The following is a 27,849-nucleotide window of genomic DNA, read 5'->3' on the forward strand; positions in this document are numbered from 1 at the left end:
ATTGCTCTCTGCACTTCATCAAGGGAAGCTGTAGTGGTGCTTGCAGCTGTGCACAGGGCTGGTCTTTTCTGGGTGCAGCTCCCTGCAGAGGCCCATAAATAGCTTCTCATCCAGCCACCAGTTATCCAAGGCCACACAGCTCAGCATGCTCCCAAACATGTGGCTCAAGGTTTTCCAGCCTGTCTCCAGTGGGATTGCTATATCCAACAGGGGCTCCCAGCAGCATCAGCTTGGTGCACATTGTGCACACACAGCCAAGGGAGGACGGGCCAGGCACTGTGCAGCCCCTGGCAAACTCACCTGCTGACCACAGAATGAGACCTGCACATATGGGTCAATAAAGACTTTTTTCTCCCCTATGATCTTGGAGAAACCACCCATGATGCCTGCACTCATGCTGGGCAGGCCTTCAGCACGGTAGAGCTTGATGCAGACCCTGGCCCAGGGTCGCTCTGCGGGGACTCTCTTAGGCAGCAGCAGGTTCCTAAAAGACAAGAAGATGTTTTGGCTGTTCGGTGGGGCACAGGAAACTTGATGCTGGAAAATGAAACGCTCCAGCTGGCAGGAGGTTTGGATCCTGCCAATTAGAAGGTCTATTTTCCTGGTCTTCCCCACCAAAGAGGGGAAAAAACGGGGCAAAAAAGGTAGAGTGAGGAGAAAGATGACCATTTTCCCCATGTCCATAGAGGACTCCACTGCACTCACCTTTCAATGTCCTCATCCCGGCTGCCGGAGGAGGTGGGAAGGGAGCCCACAACATCCCCGCGTGCGGTGACGGAGATGTTGCACTTCACAAATCCTTTCACGCCTGCCCGGGTGTCTGTGGGGTCACTGATAACAGCCCACTTCTGGAAAAACCTGTGATCTGGCATGGAAGGCAAGGAATTTCCAGCACGAAGGCCCAGCTTACCATTTAACACTGCAGCTATACTTGCACAAACATTGCCCCAACCCTGTCCCTGAATGTGCAGGCCCAGGGAGCCAGGAGAAGAAGCAAATGCTAAGCCTCATGTAAACCAAGGCCTTTCAAGAGAGGTCTTTCACCAGATCCAGCAAAGATTGGAGGAAATATTGGCTTCAGATGAACCGGGGGTGGGGAGCAGGTGCTCGATGCCACCGGTCATACCTGGTTGGTTGTACACTGTCACAACATCCATTTTGAACGTCCCTAGGCATGTTCCCAGGAATGGTATCTTCTTTGAGTGAAAGACCTGCAGACAGCACAAATCCCCCTGAGCGCCAAGAGACACAGGCTGCCAGGCAGCATGTCCAGGCACATCCTTAAGGAGGACAGGACTGCTAAGAAATGCCTGGTCCAACACACAGCTCAAACAGCAGCTGCAAGCTCCTCTGCACACTGACCCATGTGAACTAGCACATGACCAAACCCTAACCTGGCTTGAGCCCCAACCCAGCTCAACTGTTCCCTCAAAGCCCACCCACCCATAGCCATGGACTAACACCAGGCCACAGCAAGTTATTGCCACGCAGCTAAGCCAGCTTACTCTCCTAGACCCAGATAAACCAAACATCCATGGGATAAACCAAGGATCTACCTTCCCACCTGGACTGCTCACCCCCCACAGCCTACCAGGCCTGCACAAAGCCATGCCCTGCACTGGGCCGGTCTCCCTCCCATAACCAACCCACACTTAGTGTTTGTCAAGCAAAAGAGAACTGCAGCTTTTGACAAGGAGAGAGCATCAGAGGTCATATGGCAGAAGAGGTAATTGCTGTGATTATCTCTTCAGAAAAGTCTTGGGGAAACTCTTCAGAAAAGCCTCTGCACTTTGGACAGGGGAGGTTGAAGGTTGCCCTTCCCTGCATGCCTGCAAGGCCATTTCTTCAAACAACTCCCCCTTGCTCCTATAAAACCAATCATTCACCTTTGCCCCATGCAAGTGGGAGGCTCCTGGGCAAGGGCCAATAGGGTATCACCCCTAAACCAACAGGTAGCAAGACAATGGACAAAAAAAATGCCCCAGGGACTCCCCTTCAATTGCTGGAAGCCCCCCAAAAAACAGTATAGTTGCATTCAATGGGGTGAAACTGCAGGCATGCTGCCAAGGAAAGACAGGTCCCTGCGGGCATCTAAAAACAGACCCAGCAGCAGCAGTAGTTGGAGCTGTTGTAGGCTCTGCATCTGGCGGACAAGCAATGAGGTGGAAAGGTAGGGCTGTCTGGTGGCGGCTCAGAACAGAGCCTGGCTCTGAGCCCGGCTGCCTTGTGGCTTCGCGCCACTGCTGGTGACACTTGGTCTCCCCAAGGGCCAGGTGCCTCAGGGTGTAAGACTGGTTATCACTGGTCTCCTTGCTCTGCCCAAAGCTCCCAACACCTACAGGCGGAAGCAGAGGTCTGCACCACTTACCCAAACAAGGACAAACAGTGAGTCATGCTTACCGAAATCTCTATGAGCCTGTGGAATAAAACTTCCCTGGGCTCATGGAACTCAAACAAAAAATACTGAAAGAGAAAAGAGACAGAGTTGAACTCATGCTCCTGATGTGACCCTCTCAGGAAAATAGCTGCCTCTGGAGCATTCGCAGCAAAGATGGCCCCTGTCCATCCAGGACACAGACACAGCAAGGACGGAGCATCTGACTGCAAATGTACCTCATTGTAGAAGGGGCAGTTTGTGGACTTCTGTGTTGCTGTTTGTCTTTTCTCTTCTCCAACCTTGACCACCACAAAGGGGTTAATGTTCACTCCCACTAGCTTCTGTGCTTCAATGATATTAATCCCAACCTGAGGAAACATAGAAGAAAACTCTCAGCTCAGTAGCCTCCTCATTTCCAGCTGCCTCTTGAGCTTGTGTGATCAATGCCAGCACAAGGGAATTTTCCACTGCAGCCCCCCTACAGCCAGGCCAAAAAGGCAGAGGACACTCATCCCATTGGAGGGAGATGCTCAGGGCAGACGAGGGCACAGCGCTGGAAGCTACTGCAGCTGGCTGTGACCAAACAAAACTGGTATTTGAGACCCTTTCTTTTTTTTTTCTGCCAAGCAGAGTCCTTCGCACTGACAGGACAAACAGGGAGATGAAATGCTAAATCCCCAACACCTTCGAAGAGAGTCTCTCCTTCCCTACCAGCACATTTGTCCCTGCCCAGTTCCCAATCCCAAGGGGAAGCGAATCCACTGCTTCCGTGTGGTGCAGTCCACAGAGAGCATCGCAGAGAAGACACACTCTGTATCTTCTGTTGGTATTTCTCTTTGAAGAAAGAAACCTCCTAGAAATCTCTTTTGAAGGGAGAAATCTCAGAATAAGGCAGAAGACAGAACTGAACTCCGTATCCAAACTTCACAGGAGTTTCATATAAACCTGATGACAGAGCCCCAGCCAGACTCACGACACCGTTTCAGCCTCCTGAGACCTCCGAGAAAGCCCCCCACAGCAGCTGCCTACCCCATATCTTGCCCTGTGACCTCCAGCGGTGGCCACAGACATCCTGGCAGCACTGGCAAGGCCCCTGGCAGCCTGGCAAGCTGTGCCCTGGTGCTCTCTGAAGTTGTGCTGCAGCAGGGTTTTGCCATGGTGCCTGGGGCCATCAATTTGATTCCCTTCTCCTGGACTCCATAGCTAAGTCTATGGTCCAATGCAAATTCTGCCCTGGGCTGGCTGGTTTTGGAGCCTGATGCAGTCCATCCAGGAGAAATCTCACCCCTTGCCTGGAGAGGCTGCACAAAGCAAATATCACATCCCTAGTGAGGCCGCATCTGGAGTATTGAGTCCAGTTCTGGGCTCCACAGGACAAGAGGGATGTGGAGTCGCGGGAGAGAGTCCAGCGCAGGGCTACAAGGATGATCAGGGGCCTGGAACATCTGCCCTATGAGGAGAGACTGAGGGAGCTGGGCCTGTTCAGCCTGGAGAAGAGAAGGCTGAGAGGGGATCTGATCAGTGTATATAAGTACCTCAAGGGAGGGAGTGAGGAGGATGGTGCTGACCACCGAAAGAACTAGAGGAAACGGCCAGAAACTAAAGCATCAAAAGTTCCACGGGAACTTAAGGAAAAAATTCCTAACAGTGAGGCTGACAGAGCACTGGAACAGGCTGCCCAAAAAGGTTGTGGAGTCTCCTTCTCTGGAGATCTTCAAAACCTGCTTGGACGCAGTCCTGTGCCACGTGTTCTAGGTGACCCTGTGTGTGCAGGGGGGTTGGACTAGATGACCTCTAGAGGTCCCTTCCAACCTTCAGCATTCTATGATTCTATGAAAAGGCATCTTCATGCTAGAGGTCTTGCCAGGCTATGCGGCAATTGGAGACGCCCAGGGCAGTAGCAGGACACCCAGGGACCGGCTGTGAGGCCAGAGACAGCTGTGTGGACATGTGCCCAGCACTGCAATACCTGGAAGCTCTGCGGAGTTGGGGTGGCAAACAGGTCCCATCTGGAGCAATGTCTGGAACGGCTGCACAGAAAAACAAAATGGGTGAGCTGGTCCCTTCATCTGCATGGGGTGGAGAGTGCCTCCACCAAGGACAATAATTACAAAACCAGAAATTTATGTTTCCTTGACCCAGGAACAAGAAAACCCCCAACACTCCCTGGCCACCAGACTGGAGCTTTCTGACATTTCATACAACACTATGAGATGCCTGGAAATCAGCTCAGGAGCTGATGCTTCCCAAGCAAAGGCAGAAGAGGAAAGCATAGGACTATTACCTCTTCACAGGGCTGAAGACAATGCCCGAGACCTCCATCTCAGAAACATCGTAGAAATCTTCTTCTCCTTCCTCCTCTTCCTCATCGGTCTCCAGGCCTTTCACCAGCTTCCTGCCCAGCGCAGCAGCTTTCCTGTCCAGCTCACTGGCTCTCTGCCCCTCGGCCATCCTGCCAGCCCCCCTGTCATGTCACTCACCACATTGCTGCCCCAAGGAGGGGCTGTTCACTCCCCTCCATCCCACCGCTGCCCAGGAGGGTTAGCTGATGAGCTCAAGTACAGGTACTTACTCTGGCTCCTCAAATCCAGGATTGCGGATAATTAATTCTGAACTGTAAGAAACAAGATGCTTTACTGAAAACCAAGCAAATCACAGCTTGTCACCAAGCATATCACAGCCACAGCCATGATCCTGTTGGCCCTTGGTAGTGACATAAGCATCCTCCTAAAGCAGCTGTGCAATTTTCTTTTCCCAAGATCTCAGTACCTGTCTTTCATCTGATAGACAAAATCATCTTCCACCCAGGTTCCAGCTGAGCCATCTGGGGGCTGGTAGCGCAAATCCAGCTCAATATAGATCTTAAAACAGAAAATACAACCATCTGAGAACTCATCATCTGCAAAACACCTGCATAAATGTCAAAGAAAAGGGGGAATGGAAGCAAGGAGGAAAAAAAACAATGAGATGATGGTGGACAGAAGGCAAAGGGAGGAGGCCACTATTCCAGGAAGAGCCTATTTATACCAAGCTCTCCCTGACTGCCTTCATCAACAGGCTGGTACTAACCAAACTCCATTTCCATCCCTACAGCCTCCCAAATTCAGGTGTTCCACTGAAGAGAAGCTGAACTCACATTTCAAAATCCAAAACACACCACAGAGAGGGCCCTGAAAGCCCCCTGGACCTTGTGCCTAAGAAAGCAGGGAGAGCTGTAACATGCAGGTGTGGGGAGTGCTCTCTCTGCAGGTGGTACAAGGCAGCTGGAAAAGCATCCCCAGGCATGTCAGCTCATTTTAAAAGGCCACAGTGGTAGTAAGTAACATTCGGAGTCTGCGTCACAAGACCCACTGAACTAGATCTAGCTTCCTCTCAGGATGGCTGGAGAAACATGGAGTGCGCTAGGCGTCACCACAGTGAGCGTGGCACTGCCAATAGCCAGGGCCGGGATGGGGCAGGATCACAGACCCAGCACATTTCAGGACATCTCACTTGTGGAGGGGAAGACCCAGGCCAGACACTTTGTTCTGCAGCCGTATGCAGGGGTCTTGCCAGAAAACAGACCTTTTCACAAATGCGCCTTCCTGCACAGCCCATCACTGGGCAGAGGGCAGCTCTCGCCCTCCCGGCGCAATGAGGGAGGGACTAAGGAATCTGCGTTAGGGATGTTACAGAAGCACAGAGAGAGGCCTCTGCAGGCTGGGGCTACATGTCCAGCATGACACAGAGACAACTCTGCATGTCCCTGGGGGACTTGGTGCTGCAGAGATCTTATGGTGTTTCCACTTGAAGCAACCTGAGTTTCCTAAGGGATTGCACCTGTATTTGTGCATTTGAAATGAGTCAGAAGCAAAACTTCTGCTTCCAGTTTCAGATCTGTGCCCAGGAGAAGAAATGCATCCTTATTAGTGGGTGAGAGTTTGGGCGTTTGGGTCTCCTAAAAGCCTACACATACAGGGAAAGAAAAGACAGTGAAAAGAAGCGAAATAGGAAGGGATGCCCTCTGGTGAATGTCTGCCCAGAAGTCATTCCTCCTCCCAGGATGAGGCCATACTCGCCGAGGAGCAGCTCAGTCTGCAGGTGACCAGACCAAGCCCAAGCCAATGTGAATACGGGGTAATCTCTCAGCAGAGATTAAACTGCAGCCATGGAGAAGGCCACCCACCAAGCTCTGACTGGCCTTAGGAACCAGGAAGAACAGCAAGGAGGACTCGCTGGGCCCGGGGTCCCCACAACATCCCCAGACCCTTCTGTGCATCAGCGACAGCCTGAACAGTGCAGGTTAAAACAGCTGCTTTCTTCCAACAAAATGCCCCTTCCTTCCCAGCTGAGCTGAGGGATGGGGTCTCAGCTGCTCGTGGGCAGGAGCCCAGTCCTGCCTGCACCCTTCTGTCCGCAGCAGCCCGTGTGCAGCCCAGCTAGGGAGATGACCCAGTCAAACACTAACGTGGTAAAGACACAAGCAGTTGGCTGGACGGGCTCGTCAGCACAAGTGCTGGCATAAGCACAAGGGAAGAGGTGGCCAGGAGCAAAGGGACAGGCCACAGGGCAGCCCTGACACCTGGTTAGGGGATGCTAGCTGGTGCCTTCAAACCACTGCCAGTGCGACGGTTGCTAAAGGGTCCCTTCCCCTTTGTCAGCAGGCAACAAGCTGCCTCTGACTGAAAATCCCTGTGTAAAAGCTCAGCTTCCACCTGGATGTGCTCCCCGGGCCAGGCAGCTCCATGTGCAGCGCTGGTGGCGAGGACAGGCCATGCCCATGCAGCTGGTGGCTGTGCCTCGGCTCACGTCCCGCGCACGGCGCCGCCGGCTGAGTCAGGCTGCCCGTAGCAAGGGTGCATGAGGGGTGCAGCTCATGCAGGGCGTCTGTAGCACCGGGGCCGCCCGCCCGCAGGCTGGCACCGAGCCCGTGTTTGTTGGGCTCTCGCTGAACCGTGCACCTTCAGCTGGCAGGAAAAGGCCCTTTTTTCAGTCAGGTTTGTTTTGCATCAGCACAAAGGGCCCAGTGAGCACCAGCAGGCAGGCAGGAGGGCAGCAGGGCCCACAGGGCAGCCCTGCTCACATGGGCACAGACTGCAGCTCAGGAACTATCACTAAACCCTCGGGTTAGCACCTAGGCTTAACCCAAAACCTCCCTGGGAGCATCCTGTCACTGTCAGCCTCAGGTTGTTGGTTCCCTGCCTCCACCAAGGACCATGGATGAATATTCACACAGTGTGGGAAGCGGATGAAATATCAAGTCCTACATCTATCACTCAGCCCCAGGGAGGTTTCGTTGGTCCTTCTTCTCTCCATCTGGGCACCACTGAGGTCTCCAAGGGTCCCCAGACCACCTCAAGCACATTGGAATGCTCCTAGAGCCACTTCCTTCCTGCAGCTGTGCCCCACGGCGTCAAAGCCCACACACCCCACCCCAGCTAGTACTCCAGGTTCAAAGTGTTGCCCTGAATTCCATTTATCCCCAAAGGCAGCTGGAACCCTTCAGCCAGGGTTTCCTGCAAGCCTATCCAAACAGCCCGGGCCCCAGGTCCCAGGCCCAGCCAAGAAGAGATGCCAAGGGGCACCCATCCCCGGCTGCCTGCAGAGAACTTACCCCAGTGACGCTGTGGTTCCTGTCCACGAGGGCCTCCCGGAGGATCAGCCTACCAGATGTCATCAGATGCTGAAGGCTGAGGACAAGGGTACCAAGAAGCCTGTAACAAGACCACAGGCTCTAACCATATGACATGCAGCAGTGTGGCAGAGCATCAGGATGTTTAAATCCCCTCCAAACGCTGCAGAAGGCTTATCCTGCCAGCAGTGAACTTTCTGTGGGAGGTCTGACACCCAAAGCACCCAGGAACCCAAGGGCTGCAACAGGTCATGCCAAGACGGCCTCCACCCCAGTCTAGGGCCATTGCCTGCAGCAGAGTAGCCAAAAGCATTTCTGCCCAACCCATCAGTGATGCAAGGAAAGGCCCGCGCAGAGCCCGTCCCCTTGGGGACAAAGGAGCTCTCTCCTTCAGCAGCGCTGGAGCAAACCCACGCTTGGCCACCCTGAGCCAGCAATGCTGTGGCAACGATTCTCAGGCAAATGGCTACCATGGAGAGAGGCGCCACAAAGAAAAGAAAATGAACACACAACCCCAGGGATATCCATGGCAGGTCAGGCCAAAATCTACCCAGCCCAAATGGGCTTCTCCTTGAGGATGGATCATCCCGGCTCCCTGCAAGTGGCAGTAATGTGTGGGCTGTGACATTTGGTCACTCCTAACCCCACCTTGGGTTACTCCTGCTTGGATCCTGTTTGTATTCTGGCCTCCACCTCCCTGTGGGCGCTAGACTGGCAGCTGAACCAAGCCCAGCACCAAGCAGAGCTTCCTGCTGCTGTCGCAGTGACGCAGACTCACAGATTGAGCAGACTGAGTATTTCACTTCACGTCCAGGATGCAAATGTGAAAGGATCATCTCCTAGTCACCTCCACTTCAATTGTGTGCTGCTGACTTCATATTCCCTTGGACCCACCTCCTTTCCAAAAAGCGATGGCTGTTTGATCTCCTTCCTGAGTGGAAGGAACCTCTCTCTTCATCCTTCCCTCCCTCCTCTCCAGCTTTCCTAGCTCTCTGATGCTTTGATGACTCAAAAGTCAGAAGAAGGGCAGGTAGCAGATCAATAGAGTGGCTTAGCAACATATTTTTTTCCATCCTTCCACCTGCTCTCTGAGTGTCCCAATGCACTCAGCAAATGCTTTCAAACTGTCATGTTTGTCACCTGCCTCACGCACTGGAGGTGTTTGCATAGATGCTATAGATGCTGCCAGTGCCTGCTCAGCAGCCATTCCCCACCAGAGTCCTTTGCCCAGAGCCATCAGGTCCTGCTGATTTGTTACTGTTTGCTTTATCTATTTGTTCTTAAGTAGTTTTATTGACTTTTCAGTCTGAGATAATTCTTCTGAAGTGTCTCCTATAAAGAAAAGGTCCAGTGAACAGCGACACAAAGTTCAGTCACATGTCCTGCTTCCTCCACGCACACTCTGGCAGTTTTCGGATGGCTTTGAAAAGGTTTGTACTATTAGCTGCTTCTAGAAAGTTGCTCCTGTTGATCTTCATTTCTCACCTTTTACTTGTCAGAACTGGTGCTCTTCTCTGCATCCCTTATACATTGCATGTCCAGGGTGCGTGTCTTTCCTCCATTTCTTAGTGCACCTGCACTGCTCCACGTCACCTGCAATCTTGGGTTTTCCTGGAGGGCTTTTACAACTGCTGGGATAGTTGCTAAGTTCACACCTATGGTGGCGCTTTATATTCTATATAAAGTTTTTATATATAAGCAGTTTATATTCTAATTCTTTAAAAGTCCATTCGTATTTAAATTTCTCTCCTTTTAAACTTGATTACCATAATAAACCTGGGGCTATTCCCTCCCTACAGGGATGGTGAGTTTGGGTGCTGCGTGGTCACAGTTGCAGCGTGGCTTTAGAGGTAAGGGCAGGTCCTTATGGGTGCAGTTCCTGCCCCTGCAGCTGCTCTGCTCCTTGTACAGCCCTGGATTACCTTTGTGCCACCAGAGAGCCAGATTTAGATCCTTATGGAGTTTCTCTGTGGGCAAAGCTAAAGCACTCACCTTATTTGGGCACTGCTTAATATGACGAAACTTAATTTGACAGCACTGCTGCTTCACCAGAACCAGCTCCATCTACAACTTGCATATATACCCTATACTTGTACTCTTTAGCTTGTACCCTGCTTCTCCTGCTCCCCTCAAAGAAGCCTTTGTCACTCCCCTTTAAAGCCCAGTACTCCTCTCTCCCACAATCTGTGTTTTTCTTTCACCCTTTAGTGATTCTGCCTGGACAAGCCCCAAGGTGGCCAGGTCACCCCATACAACCATAAGGACCAACCTGTTACTGAAAACCTTGCTGCAGTTGTAAACTTTGATGGACAGCATCTCACCCATGCTGAGCTTCCCATAGTGAGGCCAGTGAAACAGCTAGAAACAAACAGAGCACTGTGAATTTGCTTCATTCTTACAGCTTTTGGGAGACAGTGCAACCACGGTTAAAGCTGAGCTATCAGAATGGTACGAATTTCCCCTGGGATTGAAGAGCAGGACAGAGCCAATGGCAGGGAGATGAGTGCCATGACCCACCCCAGAGCAGCCCCAGGTCCCTCGCAGCCAGGGAACTCTCACAGAGGTGGAGTGCTGCAAGTTCAGCTCTCTAGATGACCTGGGTCTCTGTTCACTTTTATTTTAGAAATGTTGGTCATTGTTGGGCAACTGGAGGCTATGGTAAAGCCTAATTTGGACGGGCAAGTGTTAAAAGGGAGCAAGGGGACGTTTTTGCAGCCATTTATTGCTCTCTCTTCTTGAAGGTGAGGCTATCAGGCTAACCACAGAGAGCTTCACAAGCCCCCGAACACTTCATTTTGTGCAGGGCCCAAATTCACCTGGCCTCCCTTTCCCCAAGGCTTCCAGCTTGGCCGAGTCTGAATACCCAATGTAGGGGGGACAGCACCTTCCTCTGCCCACCTTCCTCTTCCCACATCTGCAAAGCACTGCCAACCCTAAGACAGGCAGTCAGGACTTTACCCAACACCTCATTCTACCCCAAAACGGACCAGCTCCCACATAAGGACTTTCCAGGCCCTGGCCACTGCCTGCGTTGCCCTGCCAGGCCTTTCCATTTCATCGGCATCATCAGTCGCTGACCCAGGTGTGCCCATGGGCTGCCCAGACACAGGACTCCAAAAATATGGGACGGGGGATTAAAGATTGTGAACAACCACAGCAGCTTGGCAAGCTTGTGGGCTTTAAAACTTTTAGGCGCTCCCCGGTGCCACCAGAAACATTTCTAGGTGCCCAAGCTGGGACAGCGCTGGTACCCTGAGATGCCGGCTCTATTCTCAGGCCCTCTGCGACCCACTACAGCCCCACGAGCAGCCACGCTCACCTCTCCAAAGACGGCCTCGGCGCCGCAGCACACCTTCCGCGTCTTCTGCACGAAGCCTGGGGAGGGCAAGAGCGCAGGGGGTGAGGGCGAGGGTGCGCGGACGGTACCGCAGCCCCGTCCGCCGCCTGTGCCCACCTCGGAAGCTGAGCTGAACCTGCCGCTCGCCACGGCCCGGCAGCCGCGAGAGCCGCCGCACAGCCACACTCAGCGCCATGGAGCCGCCGGTGCCCCGCGCGCTGCCGGCGGCCCGCTCCGCCCGACGTGACTCAGTCACAACTCGCCCAGCTGGTTCCACCGCCGCCCCTGCCCACTGCTAGGCTCCTTCAGGCCCCTCAGCGTGGCCACAAGGCCTGAGCGGGATGGGGGCAGTGGCCATGGATGGGGGCTGCTGGTCCCATGGATGGGGGCTGCTGGAGGGTGGCGCAGCTGGCGAGGGCCCTCTGCGCTTGGGGCCTGGAGGGGCAGATGGGAAAATACGCAGGGGAAGAGGCTGCCATTTCACAGCTCAAACTTGATGCTGCTCCAGGTTGGGCATTGGCTTCCTCCAAAGCCTGGAACCGGAGGACATGGGCCTGGGCTGGCCACTAACCGTGGCAGTGACAAAGCAGAGTTCTGTTGGCAGACAGGAGGCCACAGCTTGTGCTGCAGCCCTGCTTCCTCCCAAACCCAATGGCCTCTTCAGTGCACCCAGCAGGGGGAACGAAACTGCTTCTAAATCACAGCTTCAACAGTAAAACCCTCCAAAGCAAACAGAGAAGGGTGGGGAGAGGAAGCTGCCCAGGCGGCTCTCGGACCTCTGATTAGGAGGGTTGGGCTTCCCGCGGGCGAAGAAACTCGGTGCTCAGCCTGGTGGGAGCTCTTCATGCTACCTCTTACCCCGCACAGGGAAACAGAAGTGCATTGAAACAGTGAGGAGGCGGAGGAGCTACACAGGCTGCAGTGTGTGGAAGGCAGCAGGACCCAGGACCCTCCTGGCGTGGTCGGTGCAGCCTGGGGCGGGCGCCCTGGAGGACAGGGCTCGGCCCTGGCAGAGGTCCCGCTGCGTGGAGCCACACTGAGCCGGGCGTCTCCGCGCAGCATGGGAGGCAGCCTTCGCCTGCGGACACAAACTCTGCAGCGCTGGAGCGCGTTAAGCTGCAGCCCAGCATGGGCTCTGCTCCCTCTCGCAGCACATCGGCACGAGCCGTGAGCCATGAGAGAGGCTGGAGCCAGGGTCCTTGTGGAGCCGAGAGTAAGACCAGATTAAAGTAATGATATAATCAGGCTTTTCTCCCTTCTGGGAGTCCACCTCCTCCACCCACCGCCTGGCAGAGACCAAAACTAGGCACATGGCGTTGAAACACCTGCTCCTGTAAAGGCCGCTATCGAGGGCACGCTGCACCCCAGCCCATGCAGCTTAATCGTGCTCAGCAAACACCAAGCAGTGAATCACACCTGTGCAACACTGGGCAGCTTCGAAGCAAGCCCTGCAGGTATCCCCTTCATCTTCTATTACCCAAGAACTTCTGGAGCATCAGGAAAGCGCTGCTGCTGCTGCTGCTGCTGGAGGTGGAAACGAGCAGGGCTGTGATGGATGCTGTTTCTCCCATGCAGCTGGAGAGATTGCAATCTAAAGTGGTTCTAGTACTTCATTCACTTGAACATAATGTGTTAATTTTAGTAAAATAGTGCCTGTGGGAACTGAACATCCCAGAATCACAGAATCCCTGGAACAAAGGTGGCCTGTTACTGCACATAGGAAACTGTATATAAAAAAAAAATCAAGAATATAGAAAAGAGGAATGCTGAGAGGTTACGTTACAGGAACACTGCTCAGATGCTGACACTAGAGGACTGGTTACCCCAACTGTAATTACATCCATGTTGTGGCAGAGGCCTGAGGTCCCTGAGGGTGAGGAGGGGAAAGTTTGCTACAAATTGCGGTCTCTTTTGAGGTACAAAGGACAGACATATTAAGCAGGTTGCTTCAGTGTGGGTCTGTAACAGAACAGAGGAGTGCATGCCGTCTCAGACTGACTGTGACAGAAATTTCCATGGGGGGCCAGGGGACCAAACTCTGACAGTCCCCCCGCTGCAGATGTGGTTCTAGGTGTTTCATCAGTCACATCCAGACCACCTCCCTGAAAATGAATAACCTTTGCTTCAACTAGAAATTCTCCTTAAAATCGTGAGTGGAAGCTTGGAAGCTCTGACGTGAACGGAGAACCAAGGCCTCCTGCTTGTACTTCTCATTTCTGGACAGCAAATAGATATCATTTGCCATAAGACCCTTGGGGGACTTCAAGAGTTCTGCTCGTGCAAAATGAAATGCACGTCAGTGGGTAATGAAAGAGAACACTGCAAGTGCTGCAAGGGTGTTTTGCTCTCCATTGGGACTGGCAAGGCTACAGGACACCTCCTGAAAGCACTTGATGAGAAGGATGAGCAGCCTCTTCTCTACACTACACCTTGTGCAAAGACTCCCTTAAGGGTAATGAGCCCTTAGTAATGGCTTCCGTAAGGGTAAGTCGAGTTGTCAAAGTAGGTTGTCAAACATAATTGAAAAGGGCACCAGGAAGACCTAGTGAGAGAGTTCCAGTGTCTCTGGAACCCAGAAAGAAGCTGGCTATGAGGTGAACAGCATTTGGCCCTATGCAGAGGAAGACATGGGTGATGGATTCTGGACCCTGCTGGCATAAGAAGTACAGGGTCTTCGTAAGTGTTTATGAAGAAACTTTCCAGGTGATGCTGGTGGTGAGAACTTGAGAAATGCTGTCTAAATAGTAGCGCAGAAAACATGTGAGGGAAGAAGAATCTTCGCTTGGTTCTGGGTGCTGACACCTACGTAGGATGAACATTTTACTAGGACAGCTGATAGAAAGAAAAACAACTGGCAAGTTTACCCCATGGGAGATACCCTGAACCAGTTTGCAGTAGTTTAAGGGGAAATGCTAAGCAGAACAACAGAACCCTTCAGTGGGACAGCACTGGGCCAGGTACCACAAAACATACACCCTGTTCCTTCCCCCCCACCCCTAAATTGATTTTGAGAGCTGAATCTGTCAAACCCGTGAGTCAAAAGCAGATTATCAAGTTTCAGGAGTTTCCAGAGTCCAGATGTGTCAACAGGATCCAGCCAGAGCAAGAAGAAACGGAAACATCCTCATGTGAGGTATCTTTTCATCAAGAAGCAGAGGTGAAAGTATTCTCTACACCCACACAGCACTGTCAGAGGGACCCAGCGTGAACATGCCTCCTGCAGCTATAGAGCAAAAGGTGATTCAGAACCAGGAACGGGCGCACCCACTGGGCAAGTGAACATGGGGAAGGGTAACGTAAGAAAACCTGGGCTCTGCCCTACCTCAGGCAACAAGCATCCTGCAGCTCTGCATTCCACCTACACCCAGGGCAGCACGAGGCACAGGACACGTGTCCTCACCTCTGACCAGCACCACAGCCCTCTCTGCATCAGAGAGGAGCAGCCCTGGGAGAACAAGAGGGAGAGAAACTAGACAGAACTGTGCAACCAAGATTGGCCTTTCTAACGGCTTTTCACCTTGCTCCACACCAGCAGTCATCCTCAGAAGTGAGTGTTTTCTTCTCCAGAGCAGGGAGAAAAAAAAAAAGAAAAGAAAACATCTCCACTCCTGTCATCAACTGAGTGCAGCATCTGCAGTCACCCCAGATGACTTCAGAATAGGCAGCTACTCCAACTGTCTAAGCTCCAGTGGAGATAGACAGGCACTAGAGAAGATTCTTCTTTTTCTTCTTCTTTTTGAGCAGAACTTACATAAGTTCAAAAAGGAGAAATGCATTTGTCTCTACGCATGCTGCTGGAGTGAGCTTTCCCAGAACTCATATTCCTCCTCTAAGCACTGTAGCAAAGAAAATACCACTGGTATTTCTTGCACCAAAGGATTGCTGAGCCTTCAGCATCACTGTTGCAAGTTTTCCCCTTCACCACTTTCCAAAAAATAAAATAAAATTTTAAAAATAAATTTTAAAAATAAATTAAAATGAAAATAAAAATCAGACTTAGATTTGCGGAAACAGATTATAAATATACAGTTAGGAAGAGTTCTACCTGCAGGTTGTAAACGTCTCAACGCAGAATCTGATGAAAATTGGATGCTGCAAGCTAGGTGTTGAAGTACCTTAAAGAGCTATTCCAGCTTTCTCTGGAGGAAGGAAATTGCTGCTTATGGAACTTGGGAGAATGTATCCCATAAAAACTGTATTGGAATGACAAAACAGCAAAAACATGTCTGCTCAGTGGTGTGCCAGGCTATGCTGTCTGTCAAACACAAGCTGTATTTTAGACTTTGGTGGTTAATACCATCCAGAACAGCTCATCTGTGGGAGGAGTGTGTTCAAACCCAGGTTTTGCTTTCCCATGTGTGCAACCTACCAGGATCATATGCTAAATCACCAGGGCAGTCTTCCAAATTCTTCTCACAACTGTTGTGTTCCAGGAGAACGGATGAGTCCTTCCATCAGCTAACACTGAACAAACAGCTCGTCTCACTGCGGCACGGGGCACAGGCTGCATGTTGACTTCCTCTGCGCCTGCGGCATGGGCTGCACGTTGACCTGCCCCGCGTCTGCAGGACGGGCTGCACACCGACCTGTCCTGTGTCTGCGGCACAGGCTGCACACCGACCTGCCCTGCATCCACAGTCGCTCACACCCAATCCCAGCTAACTTGGGTGCTGTCTCTGTGGCACTAACACTGAAGGCCTTCCATAAACCTCCACATCAATACTGGGGGAAAACAAAAGCCCAGAAAGGAAATAAGAGTCCAGGCAGCTACAGATCAAAGCAGATTATTTATTTATGAAATTGAGAGTAATGACCACTTGTAGAGCAATGACAAGCCCAAGCTAATCCATTTCAAAATAGGCATAAAGTATCTCCGGTGCCTCAAGGCAATTGCACTTTGTTATCATCTGCCTCTTTCATGGTATTCAAACCACAATTATACATGATTTGCATTTCGAGGACAACAAAGCACCTTTTTGAAGTTCCACAGATAATTACTTCTTCATATGATAATTGCTCAATATTAGGAATATCATTCAAGCAACCTTATTTCAATGTTTGCAGCTGATGGATGCTGAAAGTCACATACCTCATGAACGCTCCCAGATACAAGCAAGAACGGGTCCAAAGTAAATCAGGATGCCATCGTTGCAAACAGAAAAATGTAATTTGCAAAACGAGTGGTAATTATGGTAACTGAAATTTAAAAATAAAACTCTACATATAAAAATATACTGGCACGTTATATGAAGGCACAAGAACTACCTCAGGCATCCACCCAACAGACTTTGGTACCAACCAGCACAGAAGGGTCCCCATTCCCAAGGCAGCTTGATAGAAGAAAAACTCTAATAAGGAACACGACAAGTATCGTTGTGACAAACACAAGTACAGTGCTTGCCCCGGCAAGCATGGAAGCAGTGCTGTGAGAGTAGTGCTGGGTGAGAGCAGCGCACGTACCCATGCTGACATCAAGCAGGAATTGGGCTACACCAAGCAAGGATGTGGGGTGTCTTCTGTCACTGCTGCAAGGTGGAAATCTAACAACAACTGTTGTTCTGTGACAAAAACTTCCAGCAACTGCATTTTCCCCATATTTATGTTTCTTCCTATCGAGAACAGGGAAGAGAAAGGTCGCAAAGCGCAAGCAGATGAGAGCACTCGGTGCGAGCGGTGCGTCCGCGGGGCACTGAGCGCTCTGCAGGGTGCAGAAGAAGAGCGGGCGCAGAAGCAGCTCTCCAGCGCCATGACACCCGGGGCCGGGCTCAGGCTGCACGCTACACTTGCTTTACTTCTGGCAGTTTCACAGGCGGCCATCCCTGCAGCTTGTAGTACGACACCAGCTGCTTGGGCACTTCAGCCAGGACCATCTGGGAAAGGGCTTCCCGGGGAGCCTGCAAGGAGAAAGGAAATCAGAGATACTGCAGAAACAGGGTTTATCAGCAGTGACAGAACCTCTCACAGAACTCAGAAAGCGCCCACCTGCCAGGCAAACCAGGCTGAGAAGGCAGCACGGTCTGCTGCTCGCTCACATCTCCCTCAGCATTTCCAGAGTTCCTTACTACAGTTTCAGTAGCATCTTCAGTCAGTCTCAGCATGTACTGCCCCTGAAAGCAAGTGCTTCTTCCCCTCCTGCAGTGCCCCAATCTCAATTCCAAGATGATGCAGCCTCTGTAGGGCTCAGCCTGAGCTAGGTGGGAAGCTGAGCCAACCACTACCACTACGCTTATTTAGGGTTAGTTTTCATCTGGCTACACTCTTTAATCCAGTTCACTGCCTGACATTCGAGAATCTTGGTCTCAACATAAAAAGCAGTGAGAAACTAGGATGTGACAGGATTTCTTTCAACAGCAGGGAATCCAGGATCAGCTTAAACCACTCATGGAGCTTGACATCAGAATCATAGATAAGGCCTAGCATGGCCCCAGTCCATTGCCTAAATGGTTGCATCTCAGAAAGAAAGAGAAAACATCCTCCTTTCTCCTCTAATTCTTAAATAACCTGTCTCTTGGCCACGCAACAAACTATAAGACAAGAACTCTCTCAGAAAAGCTGCAGAGGAATTGTGATAAGGCACTCAGCTTCTAATGGAGAAGCAAACACCTCACAGTTTTCACTGGAAGCAAGCAGTTTGGACAGCATTTCCTGTGACAGTTTGCTGAATTCACACTATGCATTATATTATTAATTAATAAATTCTCCAGACCAGTGCCTTTTTTTTTTTTTTTTTTTTTGATGCAATAGCTGCATACATACCAGCACCAGGACTCTTCTGAACTTGAGAGTAACTTACATTTTTGAACTGTCGGAAAGGCACAAACTGGACGATGTCTCGTGTGGCCGGTTCTCCTGTCAAGGACCTCAGAACACCACCGTCCCCGTCCAGGAACTCCATTGCCTTGAAATCAGCTTCGCCAACACCAACAATAATGATGGACATCGGCAGCTTGGAGGCATTGACAATCGCCTGCCTCGTTTGGTCCAGGTCAGTGATCTCTCCATCTGTGATGATCAGCAAGACAAAATATTGCTGAAAAACATTAGGAAAAAAACACCCAGTTAGAGTTTAGCACTAAAGCTCAGACAATTGAAGGCAAAAGGAACAATTTGTTACTCTGAAAGGAAGTAGATGGTGTGGTGGATAAAACAAACCAGAACATTAATGGAACTTATGTTTTTTCCAGTGTTTTCATATCACCTTTCCTTATCCACTCCAGATTTCTTCTGTATAACGTTTAAAAAGAGACCCACCCACCAGCAGCCTAAATCCAATTTGTAAGTGCAAAGAATGATTATATTCACTGGTAGAAAGCACTAAAGATGAGCAAAGTAGTACTACATCAACAAAGCTGCCTACAAAACTCACTGTTTGATGCTGCTGTATAAATGGATGCTTCAAAAAGGATGACATTTATTATTTTATATCCTTAACTGTAACTGCCTCAAAAAAGCAGCCTTTGTAGCACGAATAGTGACAGGAGTTTAAATGAGAAGCATTAGATATCTCAAAGCATGGCAGTGGCGACCCTCACAGCACACCGCCACTCTAGAGACAGCCAAAGGAAAAGCACGCAGGAATCTGTCTGGAAAGAATAAAATACCTCAAATCACAACACTGGCATGGTAAAGTGTTCAAAATTTCCTTCCACTTCTAAAGGCTAAGGTTTACCACCGATTCTGAAATGAGCAATCACTATTTTAAAGCAACTATTTACAGACTAAAAATTAAAACAAAAGAAAACCAAACTTCTAACTCCTAAAGCATCCCATGGTATGGGAAATGAACTGTATGTGCACGTGAGCTTAAGTACAACTAAAATTGCTGGTGCAGCTAGCCCATGAAGTCAGAATGACAGTGTACCTGAAATGACTTTTAATTGGGCCATCAAAATGAAATCAATTAACAGCATCAGAGGATAGGAGTTTTTCTCCTTAAACAGACTGAACTTTTAAATTACAGAGCTGAATTTGAACACCAGCCATGAGCCTAAAAGCGCACAGATAAGACATGTGCAATGCAAACACAGGAGCAACATCCATGTCATACATTGCTTTTAATTTACATATTGATTTACCAATTACCACACTACTTGGTTAATCTATCTTGGTTGATCTTGGCTATCTAGATACCCTGATCTGCATGCAACCATGGCAGCACAAATGGTCAAAATCCCTGATATTATTCAGTTCTTCTTCATATATCTATTGTTGAGTGCAGAATTGTTTGGGAAAAAAAACCTTAAGGAGTGTAAGGAGGCCCTTATACTTTGCACTCCCTGAAGGTCCTGAAGCTTGTCAAGAGAGAGGTCAGGCTGAGGTAACTGCTGTCACAGTCCATTGGTCTGCAAGCCAACACAGCTTACGCATATACTCTGCAGTAAGTACAATGCCAGAAAAACTCCCCAGAAGGAAATAGGTATAACTGAACATCAGAAGCTCCTGTCAATATGGACCAAGCTCAGCTACACAACAGTATGAACCAGGATAGAACTGATGGCATCATTTTAGACTTGAAGGGGCTCAAACTTTGGCTCCTGAGCAAGGAGAGGAGACTCCTTTGCCATTCCACATCATCCCAGCAAGAAACCCTCGCCAAGCACAGAGCAACAGGGAGTGACACTGACTCACAGAGGCGTTCCCTTGCTGCAACGAGTGTGCTGCAAACCTTGCCACGTGGTTGATAATGGGAGAGAAGTTGGTTGGTCCATAGAGACGGAGCTGGGGAAGGATCTGGCGGTAGGCATCCACGATTCCTTGGATCCCTGTAATACAAGGAAAGCATGTTGCAACAAAAGCCTTAAAACTTCCCCATCAGTTCTTTTCTCAGCATTATTAAGCAGTACAGCAAAAGATAGCAACTCCCACACAGATGTAAGCTCCTGATGGACAGATGACCAAAGAGCAGGAGAGCAGTGAGTATACACAGCACACTGCTGAAATCAGGGGGCATCTGCAGAGATAAGATCTGCAGACTGCTTCCCAATCCCGTATTTCACATTGCTCTTTGCGCCTCCAACATAACAAAACCAATGTGAGTTTAGGGAAAAACCATCCCGTGAAGGCACCTGATGACTAACTTTACTTTGTCCTTTCCCCCTTCCAGTTTGTTTTGCTTAATTGCTAATAGTCTAATTAGAGCAAGAAGGTCAGAAGCTCTCTGGAGCAGTAACTATTTAGTCCTCCTTGTGTCCATACTGGATAATGATCCCTGACTCAGGATTCAAACACTTCTGTAACAGAAACAGCAACCCCTAAAGATTTTCTCATGTAAGAAACAAGTTTACTGAGTTTTTAAAAAAAGTTTGGTTTTCAATGCTGCATGTTCTTCTGCAGATGCCTCTAAATTCACCTATTCCTTGCTTATATCAATACAGACTCAATGGCCACTGCTGCTCACACTGCCCCACACGCAGGTTTTAGTGCAGTAACTGCACTGCTAAGATTCGTTCAAAACTACTGTGCATCAGCACATGTCCACTCCTGACTGTCCAGATGAGAGTAAATCTGGTTTGTAGCATGTCTTGCGGCTGCATCTGTTTTTTATTAATTATGAAAGAAATGCAATGCTTGCAATTAGTGTCTCTTTCATGAAACATTGATAAAGAGGTTTCCTCACCTTGACAGTAAGGGTTGCTGGGGTTGAAGTTCAAAGCAAACTCATGAGATACCTAGGAGGGAGACATGACAACTGATCAGAGAATGCAGCAGGCACAGAGCAACATCACAGCACTTGGAGGCCCCTACCTGCCAGCTAGGAGGAACCTGAGCTCCAAACCCAAATGCAGGAAACAACTTGTCCCTGGAGACAAAGGCAACAAGGGAAAAAAAAAAAAGTTTAAGAACCCTTCTTTAGTACTTCCCTATTCTGGTTTATTCACAGAAATCACTTGGAGTCCAAGACTGCATTGCTGCCGTGAAGAACTGACATGCTACCTGGTTCTCTTAGGCCAGTCATCAGCTACCCAGAAGTTTAAGGCATTAAAAAATCCTTCCAACACAGCATCCCACAGTACCACAGGGGATTTCAAAGTACCATGAGGAAAGCCAACCCAATCACAACATGGCTAACGGACAGAGCAAGCAAATGTGCTGTCCCTGAATCAAACAGAGTATTCATGTTTGAAGTGAATTGTCAGCAACGAGAGATCAATGTGAATTAAAGCAACACAGTAATCCAGGACCATAAAAAGGGTGTAAGTGGAAGGATAAATCAAACAAACCAAATTATGACATGCTGCATCTGCCTCCCCCAAGCAGGGACAAATGCAGCAGGAAGAAATAGCAGCTCCTGAATGAATCCAAGGAAAGGGAGCACTGCAGTCACTCGAATGTTGGAGCTGTGGAACAAGTCTTTACCCCGACACCTGTGGTGACACATTTTTACTGCAGTGGCCAAACGAGTTAAGAGCCTCCTACTTACGTGTCATAATCCTGGACGACACTTCCCACACTCCAGATAGCAATCAGGTACGGGTTTATCCCATCCGGGCTGATGTAGTGAAGGGAATCTGGTGACTTGGGATCTCCATTGGAGCCAGTGAAGTCTATACCCACCTACATAATGGCAGCAGATCACTGAAGTATCCCCACAAGCAAATAAGAAAAAAGATGCAGACCCAGAAACAGAGGTAAGACCAGCCCCAAATAGCTCCCTCCCTTCCGGACACTAATGCAACCCCACATAGAGACAGGCGGGCAGGTCTCCCACATGCCTCTTCCCCTTGGAGCACGTGCCTGTCTAAGGCACAGGCAGCCTTTCCACTGCTAGACAGAGAAGCAATTACTCAAAAGAAATTTAAGAACGCCCAGATAGATGCATTAAAGTTACTACTAAATTGCAAAAGGTAAATCCATGAAATGTCTTGCTTCTTGCAATCTTCATCAGTTCATAAGAGCACAAGCTGCAAATAAAACAATCACATAACTTCTTGGTAAATGGCAGGAAAAGAAGCAATGATGTGTAGTGGGCAAACAAACTCACTGTGAAGTTAATCTGGCAGCCTCCCATGACATAATCCAGGAAAGAGTAATCTCTTTCAATCTAAAGGAACAAACAAGCAGTTACACCTTCTCCCCATGCATGTAGATTTCTTTACAACTAGAAAACAAAACAGCTAAACAGACAAAATCCTTCTACCTTGCAGGATTTGATCCTAATGATGCCAGAGTTTTTGTAGCTCTTTTTCTTTTGTTTCTTCTCAGGATGAATGCATCCAAATTCCACCTACAAAAAGCAGGCATGTAAGCAGTAGGTTACAAAATAAGTATCATCTGTACTTATAGCATTGCAAATTACAGAAACGGAATACTGTTGGGCATTGTATAATTTCAGAGATTATCCAAATGTCTGGCAGTACTCTGAAGCTTTACTTCAAAGTGTTAGCAACTACTTCGGCTGCTACCTGACAAGTTAAATTGGATGCTTCCGCTACCAACACAGAGTAACACATGAGGAAAGACCTGAGAAAAGGTTTGCCTCATCAGCAACATATCCCCATGCCACATTTTTCCCAGACGTGTGTGCACTAAAAAGATATAGGCAGAAAAAAACCCAACACTTTTGGAGCACCAGCTAAAAATACATATAACAGGAGTTAATATTCAAAGGGGTTTGTGGAAGGCTGAATTGTGGATTGGAGGGAGGGAAGTGAGAAAGCTCACCGGAGAGCTGCCACCCGCTTCCTGCAGCTGAGTCAGGTTAGTTTCAAAACTGCCTATCAAGTCATGGGACCCATCACTATCATGATCCGCACACTGCACCTGGAAGGGAAGAGACAGCAAGAATGGGCAAGCGCCCTGCACGGCGGGAGGGCAGCTGCTCACCACGCACCGCCTGCTCCCGCGGCTCCGCAGCAGCACGGACGCCCCCACCGAATCCGAGCTGAGGCCTGGCGTAACAGAAACACTGAGAGCGAATCGCCCAGGAAGACTCAAGATTGCTCACCCATTCAAGTATGCAAAGGGAAAGTTTGCTTTAATTAAAACTTTTCCCACTTCAAAAAACAGAGACTAAAAAAAAAAAAAAAATTCCTCCTCCCCGCAACAAAAAACACATCTCACAAGCCAAAGCTGAGAGCTGGAGATAGTTCAGGACAAGGGACACAATTGGGTAACGGAAAGAACACACAAAAAGTGTCTTATCTGAGCTCTTTCTGAACATACTCCTTCTTTATGCCTGTCAATAGCAGGGATTTACAAAGAAACTACCATTTCCATGGTGCCTTGACATTTTTTCCCCTTGATGTATCTTACATCAAGCAAATTCTAAATTTTTATTAACAACTAGTTATGTTTACTTCACCACAAAAGCTTGAAACCTCTGAGCTAGATAATGCAAAAGAGCATTACAGCTAAAATACAAAATACAAGTGACTGCAGCTGAGAGCAGACCCTGCTGGGTGCACACTGGCAATAGCTTCCCATGAAGCCAGCAACCACAAGGAGAATTTTTAGCACACACAACACACGAGATGGGAGAACACAGGTAACTGCGGAGCAGTGAACCCAGAGACAAAGTTCTGAACTGCTGCCCACTCGCACGCTAACATGAATTCGAAAGCTCTCTTCCTGGGACCTGGTTTTAATAAAGGAAAAACTAGTGCAAGCCCAGCATAAAGCCTAGTGAGAGCTTTTTCCTCAGGATGAAGGAACAAGATCAATTCATCTGTAACACCCAGATGAGGATGTCAAATGCAGTGGTTACGTCACTGAAGTAGAGGACAGGGTTCTCTGAAGATTCTTTATTGCCTTTGATCCAGTAGGGATCTTCCACTGGGAAGTCTTTAAAAATGCTGGGTGAATAACGGCCTAACTAGCGCATTCAGGAAGCATCACACCATCATCTGGTCCCCTCAATGGAAAAAAAAAAGGTCACTCCTGAGACTGCTGTCCCCACTTCTCACCTTCATCCTTTCCCAGCCACCAGTTTTCCAATCCTCTCCTGTGCACACTAAAAGCCATTCAGTTATGTCAAGGCTCATCTACTCAAGAACGCTCTTGTTGGAGACCAAGGTGAGGATTCACAGTGCAGGGTCTCCTTCAGACTGATGCCCCTGGAGACACTGTTAGAGAATTCAGCAGTTACCACCTCTGTGCACTTCCTCCTCTCCCCCTGAGCGTGCTCTTGTCTTCAAGCTGTCCTTTCCGCCGTGGTAATAAAACTGTATTTAGGCCCAGTTCCATTTGTAGTTCAGAGCATGATCTAGCATAGAATAAAACTCCTTTTGAAAGTGTTTCCTGAAACTGGCTGAGATTCGCAACACACAGCTTGTAGAGCTGTGCTGCCACAGATGCACAGAAGACACAACACAAGGCAAAAATACCAAGAAGCTGCCAATAGCTAAGACAGAAATACCAAAAAGCTGCCAATAGCTAAGACAGAAATACCAAAAAGCTGCCAATAGCTGCTTTCTGAGACACAGCTAGCAACACTGCAGGGTACTATGCTTAATTCACTGATGAATTGTTATTACAAAGAAATAATTTGTCAGTAAGTCACTGTACTATTGAGTATTAAGAACCTTGGGATACATTTAAATAACATGTTCCTTTTGCCTACAGGACAGATTTCTGAAATTCAACAGACTTTTCTTTATGCATACACAATCCAGTGGACAGAAAGGCAGATTTTTTCTTGTTGTTGTTGGTTTTTTTTTTTTTTTTTTTTTTTTTTTTAAACTTTCACATTTACTGTTGGTATTTAAACAACTGGTGGAATGAGGTGGGAATGGGCAGAAGCTACTGCTACTTGCCTCTTAAGGAGATTAAGTTGCATCACAAATTTGAGGGAGTCTCAAAACAAAAAAAAGGCACTTTTTGCACAATGAAGAAAGAATTACTGAAATATTAGGTAGCAACATTAATTTGATCACAAGATTTACATTTACGTGCATATTCAGTACATATTCCCCAATAAAAATTCTCATACTTGGCCAGCAAAGCCAATGTTTAGGAGACACAAACTGATTTCAGTATGAGGAGTTCCCCATTCACTGACAACTGTATTTCATGCATAATTTTTTCCTACACAACTTTTAGAACCCCCAAGAGCTTCAGAATGGCAAATACCAAATAAAGTAAATCTGGCTGCCTAACCTTTCGTAAAACAACTGCCCTGTTCCAAGAATGGTTTAAGACCTGACACAATTAAAGACCCTACAGCACTTTTCACCTACTGTTCTATGAAATTCCAGCTCCATATTGCACTTTTAGGGCTGCCAGCAACATGCCTGGTTTTCAGTCTGGATTCCTCATTGTGACATCTGACAGAATCTCCTAATCGGTAAGTGAAGTAAAACATATGACTCTCTCAAAGGTTTGTTGTGAAACTTAATGGAGCACTTGCAAATGCACCAAGAATTCCAGCTGAAAGGAACAACAAAAATCCACCATTTTTAAAAAGCAGGTCATTCCAAAGGGAATTGCAAAGCACAGACAGGTCCCCAAAAAACAAATCTATCCTGTCTACAGGAAATACAGTTTCATGCAATGGAATGCCTGAAATGTGTTTAAGTCAGTTTGGCAAAGAGATACTTATTATCATTTGCCAATCTCCTCCTCACATTCACTGTTCACTTTTGTATCAAGAGGACCTCCTCGTGACCCAGAAATGTTGGCTGCCCAGTGACAAAGCTCAGGAACACCACGTGGGACATTGCCAATAACCCCAGCACACTTCACAATCTGTTTCCAAGGTAATCATCTCAGTAATTCTTTGGATTTGCCATGCTGCACAAAGAAAAAGATTAGCACACGTGCTTTATGCTAAACCTGTAACAGCAAACTTTCAGCGTTCCATTTCTTCATCGACATCATGGGGCAGGAAAATTCTGCAAATAAAACGTGTTTAGGAGTTGAATAAGCTAAGAGACTTTACTCACTTAGAAGTATCTATGGCTTTAAATATCTTTACTTATCAATACATTGTTTAGAAACAGACATTTCAACGCATTAACCTGCTATGACTTTTTGTAGCAACTTATAATAAAAGGTGATTGTTCCACTACCTGCATAACCTGGTATTGGACAGAATTAGTCATCATATGCAAGACCTCAAGCAATCAGAGTTCTGACTCAAAACCAAATTTCTAGTAAAATCAGAAAGAATTTTGGATAAGCTCCTGTTCATGTGAAGGAATGAAGCTGAAGTCTGCATTAAAGACTCCCCCTTTCAGTAGTGCCTTTCAAGTTTGCCCAATATATTTGAGTATCTCAGTTAACTGAGAAGTAGTATTGGGGCGTAGAAAAAAAATAAAAAAGGTCCAGAGTCATCATATAATTAATCATAATGACTAATCATTAGAAAGTGTGTCACTTCTGCATTTCCCAGTTTCACTTTGACAACTCATGTTTTAACATAAGCTTTGTATTTAATAAACATATAATCACTTATCTACCATATTATTATTTTAGAAAAGCAAAATAAAAATTTTAATAGGACTAGTCAACCTGATAGTTCAGAGATCATGTCAACAGAGAGAGGGTTACTTACAATAATACACAGAGAATTTCTGAAGGATGTACCTTGATAGGTTTATTAAAGTCTCCACCACAGAATGTCTGCAAGGGAACACTGAATTTCCTCCAGCATGGGTTTAGGTTGTTCTTAATCACCTTAAAAATTACAATAAATAATGTGAAGGTCACTGCACACATATCATTAAGAAATTTACCACGAGAGTTCTGCACTCCTGGGGCAATCTATTGCAGCCTCAGTTTATCTAAGAGACCACGACACCCATGAGACACCAAGCAGAAAGTCAGGCGCTGTAGGAAAGGAGAGCTATCAGCTGAGGATAAAATTTAACTTTAGAGCCAAGCCAATTCAATCCAACACAGCTCATCATGGCTGAAAAGGGGACGCCCTGCTACTCTCATCTCTTGCTTGGCTGGACTCATCACTGAACCCGCTCAATCCAGAGACGAGGCAGAAAGTAAGCCATTTTGTGCTACACCAGTGAGCTGCATCCTTTAGTGGGAGTGGGAAAGGAGGGGCTATATGACAATTTTCCTTGCAAGACTAGTGCAAGGCATGTTGAGGAGGGGGACTCCTGCTTTGGGCAGGAGCAAGCCCTGATTGACTCAACAACACAGTACACAAGTGCAGAAACGCTACCTCGGATCTGTACACCAGCTGCCATTTTCCAGCATCAGTCTGCTTGTAAAGCTCCAAAAATGGATCCGATTTACCCAAGAAATCCTGCAAACATAAAAGCCCCACAGAACACACTTAAAAAATAAAAAATAAATTAAAAAACACAAACTACAAATTTGCTTTATTCTTTACAATTTTAAACTGCCTCATTTTCAAAATCACGAGACCACACTGGTTTTAATTCCAATACTGAGCCTCCCAGACCATTTCTGTTACTATAAATTGGGCCATTTGACCCAATTGCAGTGAGGTCACGGATACCCCGAATCAAACTTGGACTTAAAACACCACCAAGGTAGCATACCTACTTCTCTCCCTTTTCCTCCTTACATAACATTATAGGAAACCTAGCCCACTACAAAACTAAAGGA

The 27,849-nt window shown here is 48.2% G+C and overlaps 2 protein-coding genes across 5 annotated transcripts in view; both read right to left on the reverse strand.

Annotated features, from left to right (window-relative positions):
• LOC104569714 (fer-1-like protein 4) overlaps window positions 1–11,521 on the reverse strand; it is a 35,901-nt gene extending 24,380 nt beyond the window's left edge. Inside the window, exons 1-13 of one of the 2 annotated variants that reach the window (XM_088536040.1) lie at window positions 11,443–11,521; window positions 11,308–11,363; window positions 10,258–10,346; window positions 7,971–8,070; window positions 5,147–5,238; window positions 4,950–4,991; window positions 4,662–4,829; window positions 4,347–4,407; window positions 2,614–2,745; window positions 2,401–2,463; window positions 1,127–1,211; window positions 706–865; window positions 301–484 (exon numbers count right to left, since the gene is read on the reverse strand). In XM_088536040.1, coding sequence (XP_088392166.1) covers window positions 301–484; window positions 706–865; window positions 1,127–1,211; window positions 2,401–2,463; window positions 2,614–2,745; window positions 4,347–4,407; window positions 4,662–4,829; window positions 4,950–4,991; window positions 5,147–5,238; window positions 7,971–8,070; window positions 10,258–10,346; window positions 11,308–11,363; window positions 11,443–11,521 — 1,311 coding nt within the window. Of the gene's footprint in view, window positions 1–300; window positions 485–705; window positions 866–1,126; window positions 1,212–2,400; window positions 2,464–2,613; window positions 2,746–4,346; window positions 4,408–4,661; window positions 4,842–4,949; window positions 4,992–5,146; window positions 5,239–7,970; window positions 8,071–10,257; window positions 10,347–11,307; window positions 11,364–11,442 lie in introns of both variants that reach the window. The other variant, XM_088536041.1, reaches the window with a different exon arrangement.
• Window positions 11,522–17,078: 5,557 nt separating this feature from the next.
• Window positions 17,079–27,849, reverse strand: part of CPNE1 (copine 1) — a 38,782-nt gene continuing 28,011 nt past the window's right edge. For all 3 annotated transcript variants that reach the window (XM_010216696.2, XM_088536074.1, XM_088536073.1), the window contains exons 6-16: window positions 27,440–27,523; window positions 26,848–26,937; window positions 22,987–23,085; window positions 22,463–22,549; window positions 22,307–22,366; window positions 21,746–21,879; window positions 21,070–21,124; window positions 20,942–20,993; window positions 19,954–20,087; window positions 18,119–18,355; window positions 17,079–17,219 (exon numbers count right to left, since the gene is read on the reverse strand). In XM_010216696.2, coding sequence (XP_010214998.1) covers window positions 17,103–17,219; window positions 18,119–18,355; window positions 19,954–20,087; window positions 20,942–20,993; window positions 21,070–21,124; window positions 21,746–21,879; window positions 22,307–22,366; window positions 22,463–22,549; window positions 22,987–23,085; window positions 26,848–26,937; window positions 27,440–27,523 — 1,149 coding nt within the window. In that variant the 3' untranslated portion in view covers window positions 17,079–17,102. The remainder of the gene's footprint in view (window positions 17,220–18,118; window positions 18,356–19,953; window positions 20,088–20,941; window positions 20,994–21,069; window positions 21,125–21,745; window positions 21,880–22,306; window positions 22,367–22,462; window positions 22,550–22,986; window positions 23,086–26,847; window positions 26,938–27,439; window positions 27,524–27,849) is intronic.

Source organism: Tinamus guttatus, unplaced genomic scaffold (genome assembly GCF_059628265.1).
Source record: "Tinamus guttatus ecotype Peru unplaced genomic scaffold, ASM5962826v1 Tinamus_guttatus_pri_ptg000650l, whole genome shotgun sequence".
Classification (NCBI taxonomy): domain Eukaryota; kingdom Metazoa; phylum Chordata; class Aves; order Tinamiformes; family Tinamidae; genus Tinamus; species Tinamus guttatus.